At 38.8% G+C, this 20,158-nt stretch overlaps 1 protein-coding gene across 2 annotated transcripts in view; it reads left to right on the top strand.

Annotated features, from left to right (window-relative positions):
- The window catches only part of LOC114649936 (NEDD4-binding protein 2-like 2), an 83,028-nt gene that overhangs the window by 6,039 nt on the left and 56,831 nt on the right, over window positions 1–20,158 (top strand). For both annotated transcript variants that reach the window (XM_051927189.1, XM_028799316.2), the window contains exon 2: window positions 845–2,160. In XM_051927189.1, coding sequence (XP_051783149.1) covers window positions 845–2,160 — 1,316 coding nt within the window. The remainder of the gene's footprint in view (window positions 1–844; window positions 2,161–20,158) is intronic.

The following is a 20,158-nucleotide window of genomic DNA, read 5'->3' as shown; positions in this document are numbered from 1 at the left end:
CAGCTCCGGTCAGCTGCCTCAACAATAGAGGCACGGAACATGGCCCATTCGGACTCAATGTCCCCCACCTCCCTCGGGATGTGGTCGAAGTTCTGCCGGAGGTGGGAGTTGAAGCTACTTCTGACAGGGGGCTCTGCCAGACGTTCCCAGCAGACCCTCACAACACGTTTGGGCCTACCAGGCCTGACCGGCATCCTCCCCCACCATCGAAGCCAACTCACCACCAGGTGGTGATCAGTTGACAGCTCCGCCCCTCTCTTCACCCGAGTGTCCAAGACATGTGGCCGCAAGTCCGACGACACGACCACAAAGATATTAAGACATTATTTCAACTAAGAGATATAAGGACATTTTTTATACAGTTTTCAGCAAGCCATAAATAGGCAAATATGCAACTGTGGACCAACTATTTTAGAAGTTAGACATCTACTACTAAAGAGCAATCCTGGAACATTTTATGCATTTAGTATTAACAGTTTAAAAGTTATGACTTCTAGAACATTGTCATTTTTAGTAGCACTTGTTCTTTTTCTTTCCAGCAAATATGGGGCCACATCCCATTTTTAAAGCCCCATATCTCAGAAACTAATTAAGATACAAACCTAAACTCTGGCACACCAATTATTGGATATAACAACATTATTTACAAGTAGTATGAAAAATATTGAGATGGTTAGTCAAGAGGCCTCTGTTGATTTCACATGGACTGACTTATATGTTTTTTTGCTAGTTTAAATTATCTTGTGATCTTCTTAATGTTGGTGATATATCCTCTTATGAAGTTGTCTTTTTCTTCTTTTAATAGTTTTTGTAATATTCTAAATTCCTTTTGTTATATTAACAGATGCCTACCTTTGAGAATAGCACAGAGCATTCTGAAAATGATGATGGGAACATAAATGAACAGTTTTCCAAGAAAACAAATCTGGAACCTGAAATAATAGAGCACAGTGATGTGGAACACAGTTGTGATCCAGAGGATTACAGAAGTGGTAACTTTTCTGCTTTAACACATGGTAGTAGCAAGAATGAAATTGAAACTTCCTGTGTCGACTATGTTGCCAAAGGTCAAGAAAATGCAGATGTTTCATTTATTGAAGATGACAGCTTTAAATATAAGCCAGAAACAAACGACTCTGACTCCCATCTGAACTCTCACCCTGTAAAAGACACTAAGGGTGTATTCTGCATGAAAAATGAAAATGCGGGGACAACCTTGATTGAAAGACAAGGCCCTTTTGAATTTAAAGCTGCCAATAGCAAATGTTCAGATGAGTGGACTGTGAATAGCAGCAGTTTTATAGGACCTAAATGCAAATCTGAATATGGAGGACGACCAAGTGAAATGGAAAATGAGCTAAGCCAATTTTACAGAGAACTGGAACAGATCGATGATCCCAGTGATCCAGGAGCTGTGAATTTGAAAAGTAACAGTTCCCAGGTATCTGCTTTAAAACGGGCAAGGCCTAATGGACGTAATAATGCACAAAATACATCAAACTCTAAGGGACGGCCAGAAGGCAGACAACACTTTCATAATAACGGCAGAAACAATTCAGACTTCGGTGCTCCAAAATCTAAACATAACCGCAGAAACAGACGACAGCACTGGAGAGGCCAGCGCTTTAATGATCAGACTGACTTTCCAAACTGGAACCATTCAGATGCTAGTTATGATCATCAATGGCAGACTCCTCAGGCTTTCTTAATGACTCAGGATCAAGCTTATGCAAGATATAACATCCAAATGCACCAGAGACCATTTAACACTGCTCAGATGGCACAGGGCAATTTCTTTTCTAGTGGGGGCGGTCCATACATGGGGAATTATGAAGACTATTATAATAATGCCAATTATTGTTGGGATCCTTCCCAGGGCCAGATTGATCCTAATTATGCCAGTCAAGGTATAATGCAGGATTGCGTATATGGCCCTTATTCTACAGGCTATGAAAATCAGTTAGGCAGAAATGATAATAGCTTCTACTCCTACAGTAATGGTACCTGGGTTCAGCCTTTTGATCCACAAGCCGCTAATGGATTCCAAGGGTCACAGACTCAAGGGACTCAAGGGGAGGCAGCATATACAGGTGCACCCCAGCCTCAAACCCTTATCTTAATGAGAGGAATGCCTGGATCAGGGAAATCAACGCTTGCCCAGTGAGTAACTTTTTGTATATCAGTCAATACAGCATTGTTTAACATGTCACAGTATTAAAGTTATATTTCATACAGAGATGGAGTGATGATATAAATAGATTTTCTGCATTCTATCTGGGGAAAGCAAGACACAAACACATCATTATATATTCTGTATTTAGAGTCTGGTATTGAGAGTTTTTAGTACAAGTTAGAGGTTTTCACTGAGACCGAATAACTTGCTTGTTTAATGTTTCACTAAGTGGCAGGAGCCAAGCATTTGGTTAGTGTGGATTTTGATAAATTGCACAAACCAAGTATATCTATCTATCTATCTATTGTACAGTGGAACCTCGGGTCACGACCGTAATTCGTTCCAAAACTCTAGTCGTAACCCGATTTGGTCGTGACCCGAAGTAATTTCCCCCATACGATTGTATGTAAATACAATTAATCCGTTCCAGACCGTACGAACTGTATGTAAATATATATTTTTTTTTTTAAAGATTTTTAAGCACAAAAATAATTATACCATAGAATGCACAGCTTAATAGTAAACTAAATGTAAAAACATTGAATAACAGTGAGAAAACCTTGAACAGAGAAAAGTAACATTGCAAGAATTCACGCTATAGCCTTATGAACCGCTCACTGTAAACACTTTTTTTTTAAATGAGTTTTAAGCACAGGGAAAAACATGAACATTTGAAAAATCCATACTTTTCTTGGTTGTTTATTAAATTAACATTGCAACAATGCACGCTACGAACCGATCGCTGTACAGTAATCCCTCCTCGATCGCGGGGGTTGCGTTCCAGACCCCCCCGCGAAAGGTGAAAATCCGCGAAGTAGAAACCATATGTTTATATGGTTATTTTTATATTGTCACGCTTGGGTCACAGATTTGCACAGAAACACAGGAGGTTGTAGAGAGACAGGAACTTTATTCAAACACTGCAAACAAACATTTGTCTCTTTTGGAAAAGTTTAAACTGTGCTCCATGACAAGACAGAGATGACAGTTCCATCTCACAATTAAAAGAATGCAAACATATCTTCCTCTTCAAAGGAGTGCGCGTCAGGAGCAGAGAATGTCAGAGAGAGAGAGAAAAGCAAACAAATGAATAGCGCTGTTTGGCTTTTAAGTATGCGAAGCACCGCTGCACAAAGCAGTTGCAAGGAAGGCAGCAGCTCACACCCCCTCCGTCAGGAGCAGAGAATGTCAGAGAGAGAGAGAGAGACGGATAACAACAAACAATCAAAAATCAATATGTGCCCTTCGAGCTTTTATGTATGCGAAGGACCGTGCAGCATGTCGCTTCACGAAGCAGCTGCACAGAAGGGAGCAACGTGAAGGTAATCTTTCAGCACTTTTAGACGACCGTCCGTATCGTCTAGGTGTGCGAACAGCCCCCCTGCTCACACCCCCTCCATCAGGAGCAGAGAATGTCAGAGCAAGAGAGAGAGAGAAAAGTAAAAATCAGTATGTGCTGTTTGATCTTTAAAGTATGCGAAGCACCGTGCATGAAGCATATCGCTTGATAAAGCAGCCATATGTAAGCCCAGCAAAGAAGAGAGCAATGTGAAGGTAATCTTTCAGCATTTTTTGAGGAGCGACCGTATCCTCTAGGGGTGCGAAGAGCCCCCGTGCTCACAATATATTTGAGGAGTTTTATTTAATAGGTAATACACGCTCTGGTTGGGTAGCTTCTCAGCCATCTGCCAATAGCGTCCCTTGTATGAAATCAACTAGGCAAACCAACTGAGGAAGCATGTACCAGAAATTAAAAGACCCATTGTCCGCAGAAATCCGCGAAAATATGCTTACATATAAAATCCGCGATAGAGTGAAGCCACGAAAGTCGAAGCGCAATATAGCGAGGGATTACTGTAAACAGAAGTGAAGTGGAGGTTAAAATCCAATAGAAAAAAGTCTTCATTAAATACAATGAGGTTAAAACAATGGTGGAATCAGTCTCTTTAAAAACAAGCCCGGTGCATTCTTTAACTGTCTTCTCCGCCTAACACGGCCAGCTCTCTCTCTCTCGCTTGCTCGCTGCACAAGGAGAGACTGAATACGTGCGCAAATCATCGGTGCGTGTGAACCGGAAGGGAAACTGGCTTGTTCGTGAGCCGAGTGTGTGGATGTGAACAGATGCAAAAGTTTGGCGAACTTTTTGGTTGTAACCCGATTTGTACGTGTTCAGAGACATTCATGACCCGAGGTTCCACTGTAGTGGGGATATTTTCTTTATTGTATATCACTGTTATGGCAATATTTGAATATTTTGCTCTGAGTAGCAAAGTTAGCTTGGTCTCAAAAAAATTAAATTTGGTGAAGCCAGTTACATTGTTTACCAATCAATTACTGTGGCTGTTTTTCCTTGTTTGTTAGTTTTTTTTTTTCTTCAGTCCAGTGTTGAGGAAGATTTAATTTCCATAGGCTGACTTCTTGTTTTTTTTATCCCTTATTCTGTAATGTAATTTGAAAAGGAAGATGGTTCTTTGTTTTTGTTACAGGCCAAGAATTAGATTTTGAGCAGCAATGAATGTCACTCTTATTCTGAAGTTTGGTTGAGTCCATTGTGCAATAGATTAGTGGTTCTCAACCTATGTACATGAGACGTTATAAGATGGTACTTATGGGAACACCAAAAAAAGTCAAAAGATGTAAGCACTAGCAAAGGCACAGAGTAAAACAGAGACTCCAACTGTGCAAGCGAAAGAGAAATTGTTCCAATTGCATTTACAAAAGTCCTACAGCATTTTCAAGACTTAAAATCTTTAATTATATATGCTTTTATTTATTTATGGAATTAGTGCAGAAGTAAAAAACACCAAGTTCATGCTCGTTTTGACAGCGTGATGATAAGACCAATCAGCTGTTAGATGCAGTCGTGCCTTTAAAGTTGGACTTGAGATTATTCTCCTTTTAATGGAGCGCCACACACATCCCTGATAATGGATACTTTGCATTACCCTTTTATTGTAATGAACTTGGTCTTGGAAGCTTTTATTGGCTGAAGTAGGAGTGAGGCTGGCCCCATTGGAACGGGGCTCCACCCTCACAAAATACTACATGTAATGCATTAACAGAAGCATATAATCTTGGAGATGTGCAGTTGGCGGGGCTGCAAAAAACATTACTTACTGTTTAAGTGTATCAAGACTAATTGACATTGAAAGTTGTAATAACTAAATGAGTCAAACATGTTGAAAGCACAAAGGCAAATATTTGGATGGTACAGTAGTGAGTAGGACAAGGATTCCAGTTTAAGAGTAATTATTGCTGTCCGATTCAGTGGCAAATTCTGGAACACACAGGCATAAATAGTAGCAAAGTCTGATTAGTTATATGAGACAGCTTTTAAAAAACAGGAAAAAGAGACATTTACAAGAAAGGTGAAAAGAATTATAGTAATATTGAAAAAACAATTTAATAATAACACTTTATTCACTAAGGTAGTCTTCAAGTTTAGAAAAAAATAAAGCATTCCAAGTTTGTGACATTTGAAGTTTGTTCATTTGACTTGTCCACCACATATTACTGTTCTCAAGTGTTAACCAGCTGACATCTTCTACATATACTGATGCAATCTCACAAAAAAGCATGTCGCAAACCTGATTGTTTTGAAAAACCTGATTTGAAAAGTGTGCAGCTGGTGTATGTTGCAATAAATCCACAAGTCAAGCAAAATCAGTAATTGATATTTTTACATATCCAAGGATGTCTTCTTTCAAATAAATCATAAGTTACCATGTTGTCTGCTTTCTTTCTTTCATTAGTAAAATATGCAATTTTCACATTTATATCCCAAGGTACACTGTACCAAAGGAGTACTGGTACTGTGCCTCTCCGGAAAATCTTCGTTGGTTTGACTTTGTGTCGAATGAGCAGTTCCTCATGGAGTCCCGAATGAGGCACATTGTAAGGGAGCATCAGTTACGGCACTACGGCCATGTGGCACGTTTCCCCGAGGGTGATCCGGCTCGTAAGATCCTCATTATTGGAGACCGAGTGACTGGACCAGGCCAAAGGGTTGCCCACGTAACACCTGGCTGTGACAGATAGAGGGTCATTTCCAGAGGGTGGGACTGGACAGCGTGTCCGCCTGGGGGGGTTGCCAACCGGGATCCTGAGTTGTTTCGCTGTGTACTGGATGCGGCAACGCACTGTTCCAGTGCATGCTCCCCAGCTTGACTTGACTTGATCCCAAGGTGAGAAGTGTGTCACAGCTTTCTGTGATCTTTTTTTATCAGACATCCCACCTGTATTTAGCTTTGTGCAGTGGAAAAGCTCATTACTATTGGATAGCCAAGTATGGTTGGTCTTTCATACTACATGTCACAGCTGAGCGTAAAAGACAAGAAATGAATTTAATGTGCTAATTCTCATCTTTACATACCATTACGCACAAGCTTATGTGAGAGTGCATGGGAATTATTTGGTTGATGCATAATAAGACTTGGAAGTTTGTTCTAAGGAAATGTGTTCTTCAAAAGAAAACATGCTATTGATGTTTTTTTTTTCTGATCAACTTTTTATTGAGCAAAAACAAATTGACAGGAATAAATGGATATAACATACAAAGTAATGCAACCATCCCACACCCACCCTCTCCCAACCAACATGAGCCAAGGGATTATTTAAAAAAAAAAAAAAAAAATCAAGGAGTTGCAAGCTGAGATTTAAACAGTTGAGCCACAGCAGACTCGGATTCAATTGCATTACTGGAAGCACTATTAATCCACACAGCAGCCAACTCTAAATGTATTAAAGTGTAGAAGGAGGACTGCCAGTGCTTCGGTTTCCTTCCAGAGCATTGCAGGTTATGGGATTTGGTGGTGCTAAGTTGACGTTACCAGTGTATGTGTATTCACGCTGCGATGAGCTGGTGCCCCATTCAGGGATGGTTTTTGCCTCACGGTTGATGCTTGCTGGGAATGGCGTGACCCTGGATTTATTGATGGAAGGACGGAATAATTAAACGTGTATAACAAATTTTTCAGTGTTCTTAAAAAGTTTTGAATAATCTGCATTCTAAGCTTATAGCTAGTTTCACATTTATTATAGACGCCTATTGTGAGGTGATTGGGTATGTGGAGAAAGAAAATGGAAGGACAGGAATTGTGTTTGGTACTTTTGACAGAGACAGTACTGCTACAATAAATTATTCCATCCAGGGTCACGCAAGCTTTGTGTGCAAAGTAGGAACAATCTCAGGATGGGGCACCAGCTCATCACTACCGATGTGCTACCATGTCCCCACATGCTTAATTAATACATGCTTTATTGCATTTCATCATGAAAATGATATCAAGTATACATCTTAATCTCTCTATTATAAAAAAAAAATCTTGGAAGGAGACGAGACGTGATTTTCTCAGAGACACTTTAACGTCCCACAAGACAAGGCAGTGAGACAAAAGGACAGCCACTGTACAGGCTTTTAAATGTTCAAAGTGCTGTGCAACATGCTGAACGGCAGCAGCAGCAAGCCAGCAGCTGATCGAGCCCAGAGTAATAAAATGTATTTGTTTCCCATTGTTTCACCGTTAAAGAGGGGGTTTCGGAGGAGTGACCGCATCTCCCTTAGTGTGCGTTCAGCCACCCTCTTCACAACGTGAGCGGCAGAGACATGAAGTGGCTTTGGCGTAGCTTGTCCCGTGGGTAGTTTATGGGTGAGAGAAGCGAGCAGGGGGCAAAGCCCCTAGTATTCTAAAATGTTAATAGAGCATGCAGTTTCATGAATGTAATGTATTCTGTGTGGCAATCACTGCCTGTGCACTCCTGTCGGCATAAGAGAAAGCCATTTAGGAAGCATGTGGCAACACTTAGAATACAAAGTATTTAACGTGCTACTTTAGTTACGATGGTGTTTGAGAACCTCTTGTAAATTAAACATTGATTTTAAGATGAAATTTTAAGAAGTTCGAATTTAGTGAGAAACTACGAGATTAAAGTGGAAATTTTTAGACTAAAGTTGACATTTCGGCTTTAATTTCGAAATAGACTTTTTTGTTTTCCAGATGGTGGGATGGTACTCACCTTTTGACGGAGACTTTGATATCTGACCACTTCTTTTTTTTTTTTTTTTTTTTTTATTTTGGGCACTGTGCGATTTTCTGAACTTAAACTTTTGAGTGCCTCGCCATGCTGTACCACTCAATTTTGTTCTTTATACCACTGCTTAAGCCTCCAAATAGCACATTTTTCCTTGTCTAATCTAAGCTGAGCAAGACCTCCATTTTGCATTTGCTGAAATTCTTTTTTTACACATGCTTTTGCCATCGTCTTTTATCAAAACACTAAAGGGAAAGGGCTATTTATATTGATTTGCATATTAAAAGAGGCATAATTCTGTGAGGAATGGGTTGGTGCTGTAGGTATGTGCATATGTGTTAAAATTCACATTGACTGGTGTTTATAAAGGGAAGCTGTAACTTTTCTTGCGCAGTTTTATGCATCTAGTTTTGTCTCTGTGGTATGTTTTAGTGTGAATTATATGCATTACGTTATATATACATAAGGCCCCAGGAGTTTCTGACGTTTGAAATTTGACTTATTTTATCAATCCATTAAATATTACTCTTCAGTATTTTTAACTAGCTAATGATTCAAATATAAATGAATAAGGAATAAATCTTATAATATCAAATATTGTAAACGTAATCAATAGGTTCACTGACAAACCAGATTCCTAAGGCATGTTGTTTCAAAGACTGCTTTAAAGAGTTGGTTTGATTGGAAATATCTCTTGTAATTCATTAATTCAGCACTAAATCTGTAGTGATGTTTGAATTTTATGTTTAATTGGGATTATAAGTAGCAGTTTCCAGTTGTAGAACAGAGATTATGTCCAAAGGCTAAGGTAGATCATGTATTGTAGTTTGTGATATATCATTCTTTATAAACGCTATGCTGAAATCCCCCCAGGATTGTAAACCCCATTTGTTGTTACACTGTAGGGATTCCCATCTCTGACCCAGACTAAAATTCAGTTGTTGCATTGTATTTTGATATTTAAGAATGCCAGTACTAGTTTACTTAAGTGATAGTTGGGTAGCTACTTGATGGATATACCAGTATTTGAAAGCTGACGTTAGTTATTTATATATTTTATACTTTATTATAGAAAAAGGCACAGTATTGTTTACTTCATTAAGTGGAGGCACTTCAATGAAAAGCCATTAAATAGGATGTCAGTTTTTGCTGTGGTATTGGAAGGTATTGAGTATTGTAAAATTTCAGTAATATTGATATTGAATAAAAATCTTCTGCTATTGTGTGAGCTCCACGAGGAAGTACTAGAAAAGTTACAGAATGCTAGTGATACAGAATATAAATAATTAAAGACCTTGAGTCAGATTCTGATCAGTTTTTACTCTATTGAGAACAACGTGTTTACTGAAGGACTGCATGCTATGGTTGATTTTGAAGTACTGCTAATAGTATAACTTTGAATTATTGTGGCCTGCAGTTTTACAGTTTATGTCATTGGTTTAATTACTATACCTGGGTGCACTCTGCTTCACTTCCTATTTTATTTAGTTTTCTGAGCAGTGCTCTTTCAGTTTGAACTTGTAGTACCTACAGTGTTTCTGGTGAGTACTGATATGCAGTACCTATGGCTCTTGAACTTTCATATGAGGAACTCCCACCCCCCCATTAATTGAATGTCATTGTATCATGCTCAGAGTCCATAAGGAGAAAAAAAAAAAGCAATTTTAACTACTGACTTCACAGTTCACGATATCATCCCCAACCATTACCACCTGAAGGGACCAACAACGCTCTGTGATATTTTTTTTTATCCCATTCTTATCAGACTGACTCATGCACAATTAAAAATTAAAAAACTCACACAGCTCTGTCAGCAGATTATACCTTTAAAATATTTCATATACTCGCACCCAGCGATGACCACTGGTAACCTAATTCTGGCTGAGAAACACAGCTTTAGTATGGTGTGTGTGACTAGCTCTGAGGCCCTGTCCAGGGCTGTTTTCTGCCCTGTATCTAGGGCTGCCAGGAAAGGCATTGTCGTAAAACTCCCAACCACCCCAACCTAATCCAGTACTACTTGTAGAAGGAGCAGGTACGAAACGGTATGTATGTATGTGAAATGTAAGCAAAAAACAACAAAAAAATAAACAAAAGCACATTAAACTTCTGTGGAGCATATGGCTGGATATGAGCACTGATGTCCCAATTCAAATCATTATCAGTTTTATCTTGATTGTATTAGCATGGACTGATATATTTGAAGTGCTGACTTTTTTTTTTTTTTTAGAGATTACTTGACCATGCTTAGAGAATATTAATGTAATGTGCCAAATTTCAGTAACACTTTATTTGAAGGCTGTCTACATAGTGTAATAAGCATGGAATGGCATTTAAGAATCAATACTTTATTAGTAATGAACAGTTAACATCAGTGTTTGCAAGATATGGAACACAATATTATCTTTTTACAAAAACGTTTTTCACAACACGGGGGTGCTCCTTGTTTTATTACAGTACAATGACATGTACTTTATAATACATATCTTGTGAATAATATTATAAAATAATCAAATACTGCTTTTTAAATAAGAAATGTAATTCAGTAACCTATTCATGTGTTATGAATCTCCATATAGACATCATTCATCTAAACTGTTAGCCAAAGTTATTTCCTCTATTGGACATTTAAACTAATCTTGAATTAGTTGAAGTTAAAGATACAATGGGAAGACTCCTGTCTTTCTAGAATTCTGCAAGTTACACATCTTCAGTTGCTCACATGTAGCAGTAATCTTAATCACTATCAAAAATGTGTCCTAACAGTTCCTTTGCAGACAAAAAGGAAGCATTTTAAATGAAGATTTAGATCTGATGCTTGTTGTCAGCAGCGTTGGATGAGTGGAACATAAAAGACAAAGAACCAGCCATCGTGACTGACGGTGCCGCTAATATTAACTCTGTGGTACAAGTTACAGAGCTACTTCATGTTGGTTGCTATGTGCACATGCTCACTTTGGTATGGCTGCTCTGAAAGGTTCAAAAATTGCCCACTTGTATAGCCAGGAGAGACACGCTGCAGACTTTTTCCAGTGTAGCAGGACCGCTAGCCATATTCTTAAAGAGATGCAATTTTTATTGGATTTGTCAGAATACCAATTTATGTATTGGCATGATGAAACAACACATTGGAGATGCTAGAAAGGTTTTTGGAACAACAATCGGCCATCTCGGCAGCTTTTTATGTAGGTAGCAAGTTTTCTTCCATTGTGATTGGCATTCAGCACTCATCTGCAACACATCCTCCATCGGTGCCCAGTTGTTTTTAATGTAGTGACGTGATTGTCACTTGGGTGTCTCAAGTTAGTGTTGCTCTCTCTGCTGATCTGAGAGACATGACACCTCTTTGCTTAAGATGCTTTCTGGTTGGTATAGTACAGTGATGGCGAACATTTTAGAGGCGGAGTGCCCAAACTACAACCCAAAACCCACTTGTTTATCACAAAGTGCCAACACGGCAATTTAACCTGGATACTGAGGTATTAGTTTAGAAAAAACAACTCATACATTAACATCTTTTGTCGTAAAAGAAAAGCACAATAACAGAGCTTTCAATGATACAAACAACTTTTTATTGAAAGGTAAAAGTTTGCATTTGGCATGCTTTTGAACAATTAGTGTGACTTTTGCTGTTGTATGCATGCTGATAATCTGTCTAACCCTGGCTCATCCTTTGTAAGTTTGAGAGCAACACATGCAGCACTTAGGTCATCTGTTAGTCTGTTTCTGGTGTCAGATTTGATATAATTCAAAGCTGAAAACAGCTGCTCACAGGCATAAGATGATCCAAACAAAGTAAGAAAAGCAGTCCCGAGTGCTTTCATTGACTTAAAATCATTTGGCAGAGAATTCCACACTTTAAGGATTTCATTTTCAGAACTACCTGTGCTCTCCTTTGTCATCCCTTCTGTCTTCTCAAGTGTTTCACGCAGGTCTTTCCCATTAACCTCCGTTCCTGTTCTGTCTTTTTTCCGCTTTCCATCCGCCTCGCGATTCTATTATATATTACGGGGACATGGATCAGGTGTGGTGATTAGCAGCTCCCGGCAACAATTACAGATGCGGACGACTGCGAGGACTGCCTGCATCACGAAGCTTTCAGGAACCGCCATGACCACACTACCATGCCCCCCTCTAAGCCGCGAGTGTGGAGATTATCTATTAAAACTGGCCTTTTCGATTTTGAGCTGTGGACCCGCTATACCACATCCCCACCAACCTAGCTTCTCTCCAACCCTACCATGGGAATCACCTTCACCACAGACTCAACAAGCTGCTGTCCGCACCACACCCTCATGCCACATGTGAGCAGCCCACCTTACTTCAGACAGGGTAGGGAAGAAGATCTCCCATTGGGCTGCTGGGCAGAGGGGAGAATGTTGTGAGAAATGTCCTCAGACATGTGTGGAGAGGGGGAGGGGAGCTGCCCAGCCCCGTGTCCCTCTGACTTTCTAGTAACAAACTCTGTGTTGGGGAGACACAGCCCCCACAAAGAGGGCTTTGAGTGCCCCCTCTGGCATGTGTGCCATAGGTTCGCCACCACTGGTATAGCATATCATAGTTCCAAAACCTGTATCATTTGTCGAAAGCCCTTGTTTTCAACAATGGTGTAGGGTCTCATAGCTTTACAGATAAAACTGCTATAGGTTCTGTTATTTTTTGGGGCGTAAGGCAAATTAAATGGAAGCTTGGAGCTTAATGTCATCTGCAGTGTAGATTGTTTAGGCTCTACTCATTTGGATGTCGACTCAGAATACATTTATGTCTGAATAAATGATTTCTCAGATTTGTTGTTACAGCAATACTTCTGAGTTGCACAGCTCACATATAGCTTTGGTTTTATACAGTTGCTTTTTACTGATGTGCTGTTTGAATCCATAGTAAGCACACATCTGATTTCAGTTGAAGAGGACACACTATTATATGCGAGGTAGTAAAGTACTTTTTCCAAGTTTTTTGAAACCGGCGCATTAGCGACATCTACTAAATTGAATGTCAAAAATGAAGATAAGCAAAAATCTACATATAGTAAATGAGCTGGATAGAAATTGAGAGAGAGAGAGACTGATCTTTAATCATTTAAGCATTAAATAACGATTAATTGGAAAAACAGTATTTTTACCCAGGACTAGTGGGGTAACTGCAAGAGAAGACAGGAGATGATGTGTGAATTGCTGTGCAAAAATCAAATTATTGTACAGAGTGTTTCTAGTGCAAGCAGAACTTGTTTCAAGAATGAGCTTGAAAAATATTTTTTAAAATAAAGGTTTTGATGAGTAACTAATTATACATCCATACTGTAATTAAATTATTTACTTATACTGTATCAGAGTGATATACTTGCAGCTCTTATTGGAGATATTTTAGGAGCAAGAGGATAAATGTTCTCAAAATGGGACACAATGTTTCCAAAAACAGGGGGACACCTTGTGCCACACTCATAAAAATGATGTGTACAGTACTACTGTAATTTTTTTTTTGTAGTTATGTCCTGGACTTAAATTTATGAATGGGATTCTGAGAATTATGAGTTTTATTCGAAAATATTTTTGATGGTTAGAGATCGAAACAAAAACACTACTTGACATTGTCAAAACTACATGATCCAGTTTAAGGTTGCGTTCTTGCTGATTGTAACCTGTTACAAAAAACTTACTCTTTGAGAGTGTGATGATGTGACCAGCTTATTAACAGTCACCGTTTCAACTTGTAGAGTCACATTGCAAGCAGCGCTTGTCCCTTTTTTTCTCAAAACACAAACCTTACTTTTCTTATGCAAATTGTTCATGTTTATTTCCCATCCTGAACATAAGCTTAATATGCCTTTTGTTGATAGATGTAACCAGACGTGGGTAGAGTAGCCAAACAGTGTACTCAAGTAAGAGTAGCGTTACTTCAAAATAATATTACTCAAGTCATCCAAAAAATTACTCAAGTAAGAGTAAAAAAGTACTTGGTGAAAAGACTGCTCAAGCACTGAGTAACTGTTTGATCATAATAAATTATTTATTTTTTAGAAATGTTGTAATAAGATAGCAGAATTTGCACATTATTTTATATTTTTGTCTATTTCCAAATAGTAAAGTAAAAAATGAGTAAAAATAAATAACATCTTTACAAAATAAAGATGCACAAATAACAAAGTTCCAAATCTCAGTTTTTCACAACAAAGCTTTTGAAGCCAATACCTACAGTAGGTAACATGTATGTTTGAACAGTGCAAACTACTTACAGTGACAAGATATACTGTACACCAGGGGTGCCCAATACGTCGATTGCGATCGACCGGTAGATTGGAAAGGGTAGTGCAGGTAAATCGCGTTGTGTTCAAAAAAAATTTTTTTTTAAATGTTAGTCTACCTCCCTATGGCATTTGCCACTTGATTAACATACAGGGCGGCCAGTCTGAGATCTCTCTTCTTCTAACACACTGGTCATCCCGCATGCACGATCAAACGCACAAGCTACTGCAAAACTCCAGCTATCTAAGTGATCTAGTTAGCCTTCCAATTTTTATCGACTAAAGAAGGGATTTAAAAAAAATTTGTTGGTTATGGGCTGGATGTGGAATTGGAAGAGGATTTTTTCTCTCACTATATCACAATCGAAGTGCGTTTGTCTGATCTGTCAATCTATCATTGCTATTCCAAAGAAGGAAAATGTGGAAAGGCACTTTCAAACTGTTCATAAAAAATACGAAACTGACTTCCTTTCGAAAGGAGATCTGAGAAAGAGAAAGGAGAGGGAACTAAAATCTCAGTTAATCGGACAGCAGCCATTTTTCATTCGGCTGAATTCAAAAGCAAAGGCAGACACACCGAAGCATCATTCTGGGTGAGTCACTCGATCATTAAGCATAAGAAGTCCTTCCAAGATGGAGAGATGATAAAAGAGGCCTTCGTTGCGGCAGATGGCTCGGGAGAAATTCCTGCTGAGATTTCAAGACCCCTGGCCGGGGAAAAAGGAGTTTCTCCTTGTCATTAAACATGCAGAATACAAACAATAACGATCAATGGCCGCTAGACTTGGCATTTTTTTCCAACATGTTGAATGAGCTTAATTTACAGCTTCAAGGAAAAGAGAAAACCATGGTCAATATGATTAGCTCAGTTAATGCTTTCAAGCAAAAAAATGCAACATCTGTCCTCAAAGCTGCAGCGCCTTGATGTGGGGAACATCCAAAACCTTGTGTCAGAGCTGGAGATGCAATGGAAGGCGTGTGCACAACTTGACCGCATACGCTACACAGAGCAGATTAAAAATTGTCTGTCAGACGGTTTGAAGACTCAGCTTTAATTGAGCCAATCGCTACATTTAAGTGCTATCCATTTAGGGAAGATGTTGAGGGGGATTCATCCGCATCAAAAATTGCAACACTGTTTCACCTTAAACTCCTCTACAGTGAAGGATGAGATTTTGACACTACAGGATGACATTCAGCTGAAGTATGGGGCTCATTGACAGTTTTGGAACTTACACAGGAAAAGTACCCAAACATGAGGAAATGTGCTACCTCCTTAACTGCATTATTTGGCTCTACTTATTTATGTGAGTCGGCCTTTTCCCACATGAAGATTATTAAATCCAAATACTGTAGTGACCATAAATGTATTGAACTGTTATTGTGCCATAAGGGTTATGCAAGGTACAATAACATATTTTATGTATAAAGTATACTCAGTGTGTGTGTGTGTGTGTGTGTGTGTATATATATATATATATATATATATATATATATATATATATATATATATATAATAGCATTTTTATTGTAGGTAGATCATTTCGACCTGGTCATTTTAAAAGTAGCTCACAAGCCGAAAACAGTGTGGGCACCCCTGCTGTACACTAACAGTATAATACTGCTTATTCACTTGCCCTCCAAATAGCACAGCTGATAGAAAATAACATTAGAACAAGACAGCCTGTGCACGTACAAGAAGTCTCACTTTACCTTGACTGTCTGTGTCTGTGCATGTTTGTTTAAACGTGCTTGTTCTTCACTCAGTGAAGTGATAGTTAAGCTTCAGCAGAAGTTGGTTCTCATTTTTCATGAGAACCTTTTCCTTGTCCGCTGTCTGTGAGGAATTTGTGCCGCTAGGACGCGACAGTTTGTGTGTGGTCATGTGACTGCATGGCTACGTCTGATTTGTGAAACGGAGCCATGTGATTATTGTTGCTACGTCTTATTGGTGAAACAGTCATGCAGTAGATCCACTGGCGGATTCTCTCTGGCAAAAATATAGCGTACTGTATCTAATGGGGGGAAAAAAGTAACAATTCGAGTGTTGCCCAATGTAGCGGAGTAAGAGTAGCATTTCTTCTTCATAAATGTACTCAAGTAAAAAGAATGGTGCAGTTAAACTACTCTTAGAAGTACAATTTTTTTTAAAAAGTTACTCAAGTAAATGTAACGGAGTAAAAGTAACTCGTTACTACCCACCTGTGGTGGTAACCATTGAGTATTCAATCAGTAAGTTATCAAAAATGTCAAACTTTTTTCATATGAAATGACAATGTCCTATCTCAAATTGCTGAACAGGGAATGCGATTCCTTGTGTCTGAAAGAGCACCTGATACTTCAGAATACTACTGTTACATCCCTACAGAAGATGGCAAACACAAATTCAGCCGGGTGACTGGTGAAGAGAGTCAGTTGGTTGACCAAATATTCACCACTGAAACAGTAGCTGAGATCCTGCCCTCTCATGATCACACTCGTGTTGGATCACACATGTCCCTCACATTAGACCAGTGTCTTAATTGAGGGCTATGTTGGGTGCATGCATGATGAAAAATGCTAGGTTGGTGTGATTCGTGACAAGAGTGAAGTGGAATCAGACATCTGATATGTTTCTTGCATCCAAACTATCCTGCATAGTCTTTCCATTGGCCACCTGGAGACAATGTTTTTTGGGTGCCATTACAGTGTGTCATTGCACTGCTAAGTACCTACAACAGTCTGTGGGAGGCAGTACCATGTTGAGTACACTCTGCACTTCGTTTGAACCATAAATGAAATGGGTCACATTCCTGCTGCTGCAATACCAAGATGTTAACATTTTATTGTAACCAGTGTTGTATCTAATGATAAATCAATAGTCCTATACCTAAGTGATGAAGAGCTTGATGATTATTATTACTGACAAATGGTGAATTTAACCCATGCTTAGAATGAAAAATAAAGATTCACATAAGGAAAGTAAGATTTGTTTTTTTTTTTGAGAAAGATGGGACCATGTAGGATACAAGAAAAATAATTTTAAAAATGTCTGAACATTCCCACAGTACATTAAGCTGGTCTGAAAATTAGACAGAAAAGGATTTTTCCACATTTGAGAGGTTGGCTGGGCAACCCCATGTGCAATTTCTTGTTTGTTTATAACCTTTTGAAAAGCCCTGTGGACGTATCTAAACAAGTATCTTATCAAGTGGTGCCATCTGGACCAAACATTTTGATTTTGTTACGTACTATACCTGTAAAAGTACCCTTATTCAATTTTGAGCCTGCTTGGTGATTTAGTTCTTGAGATATGGTCTTGTGAAATTGATGAAAAAATAAAACCGTGTCAAATTTGACAACTCTCTGTCCTTACAAAATTGGCTGTACCTTGGAAAGTATTGATTTTATATCAAAATAATTTTACATGGTGTCTCCTGGATAACATGGATACACCTGTTTTTTTTGAGACCAAAGTGTATGGAACTTCTGGAAAATCAGTTGATTTGACATGGAATGACCCATGAGAGACTGGGAGACTCCTTGAATAACAACAGCTCTATGTTCAAAAGATTTTTACAATTTAATCGGCCCGATTAAATACTTGCTAAACCACCTTTTCTCTTGCTTCAGTGAACCAAATGAGCAAAGCTGTATTTCAGAGGTGCTGCTTCATTAACACCACGGCACCATCTGAGCTGAGCCATGTTTCACTTAGTGAGAAGTCTATTTTCCCATCATCAATAAGATTGTTAATGTAAAAAGTCTTGATAGTTAATGCTCTAATATTTAGCAGATCCCTGTTTAAGGTCTCGGAAGAGCAGTGCTAAAATGGAGTGTTTTGCGGCAACTTGAAATAGTAATAAGGCAGTTTGTGCAAAGTTTTTCTTTAATCTATATTGTTGTTTTAATAGAGTGCACATCTATAGGTAAAATGGTAACTATATTATTAGTGTTTATACCACTTTGTCTTGGTTTATTGGTTTGACTATGGTTAGTTATTCTTGCAGTAATACAGTGTACATATATCAGTGAGCTCACTACAGAATTACCACATCCTAAAACAGCATGATAGAGACCATTAGGACTAAAATTACCTAGTCAAGAAAGACCGATTACTTTTGAGATGTTGTCAGAGAGGACCCGGGTGGCCAATCTATTAGGGTGCAGACCATCTGGTCTGAAGAAACACCGTCTTTCCCAGAAAAGGGACCCAGTTGTCCACAAAAGTGATGTTTTATCTTTTGCAGAAGCCTCTGAACCAGTTGTTCAAGAATAGTAGTTAGCGGTGTGCTTTTTTCGATCTTCTGGCCAACAGCAGAGGATCTGAAATGATGATTCTCGCATGGTGGGTCCTCTCTTTCATAGCCTGGATTAGTGCTGCAAAGTCTACCTTTAGAACCTCCAACTGTTGAAATCGAAAGTCATTTATGCCTGCATGGTATATGACGGTTTCAACAGCCCTGACCCTGTGTTTCTCAAAGACTGTCAGCACTCTTTTTGTAATGTCTTGAACTTGTGCACCTGGAAAACAAGAAACAAAAACTTTCTGTTTATGGCATGAAATATAGAGGTTACGTACAATTGAATCCCTGATGATAACTACATCACCAAGGTCTGCTGGCAATGTGGGGAAGCGGAAAGCGATTGTTCATTTCGATTCTTGCATTAGGTGATGTAGGTGATCTGGCCTTGAGCCTGAAACATTGAAACAACTAGGTTCTGTGTTGAGTAGGAGCGGGGTAAAACTCACTTGGAGAAGTGAGCAGGTGGCACAGCACGGGGTTCATGTTGCTGCATGGAGAGGAGATGCATTGATCTCGGGTGCTGAGGAGGGCTCTTCGCAGGTGAGCTTTCAGATCTCTGAGGTGTGCCTGTCTAGAAAGGAGTTGCTGAGTCTGACAGTAAAAGGTTCACAGTTATTTTCATGTTCAGCCATCTTTCACTCTGCTATAGTCCTAGGAGAGAGTGAGAAAGAGAGAGGTTAGGCTCTCATGAACGGTTGTGCTTGATTTTTATATTTTACTGTTATGATAATAGCAAGAATAAAACCAACATCAAAAAAAAAAAATCCTAGGGGTACTCGGGCAACTGGTGTTTAAAAATAAGAGCCATCAAAATCCTAAGCAGCTACACCCAATAAAAAGGAAGCATCAACAGGATGATTTTAGACCAAACTATTGTATCTGATATCGAGGCATCAAATTTGTTCTGCTTTGCTTGAGTAGACATGTCAGATGCCACTGCTGTGGAAGAGAGTGCTCAAAGTTATGCAAGCGTCATCTTTTCTGCCAAAGTTTATAAAAATATCTAAAAAAGATAAGAGATCTCTTTTTACTTTTCCGTGTTCTTGCTTCCACCTCATCACTCGTTGAAAAGCTGGGATTGAATTGTGATGTACATTTAGCTTTCACTGTTTTTTCTGCTTCGATTTGGCTTATGCGCTGCTTTTTTTGTTTTCATGCTTCCCAATTTGTTTGTGCTGTTATTTTGTTTGTGTGCTGCTCCATTTGCATTTGTTGTTTCTAATTTGTTTTTTGTGTTTTCTGATTTGCCTTTGCATATTCAATTTGTCTTTCCATTTTTTGGTTTTTGTTTTCATTTTTTTTTTTTGTTTGTTTTCTGATTTCTTTTTACATGATTTAATTTGTTTTTGTGCGTTGCATTTCAGGGCCACCAAGGGCAGTGCAATATGGAAAAAAAATCTTATTAAGATAATTTTTTTTCATATCAGT

This window comes from Erpetoichthys calabaricus, chromosome 4, assembly GCF_900747795.2.
Source record: "Erpetoichthys calabaricus chromosome 4, fErpCal1.3, whole genome shotgun sequence".
Taxonomy (NCBI): domain Eukaryota; kingdom Metazoa; phylum Chordata; class Cladistia; order Polypteriformes; family Polypteridae; genus Erpetoichthys; species Erpetoichthys calabaricus.
The sequence above is the reverse complement of the archived record's forward strand: the minus strand, read 5'-3'. Positions and strand labels throughout refer to the sequence as shown.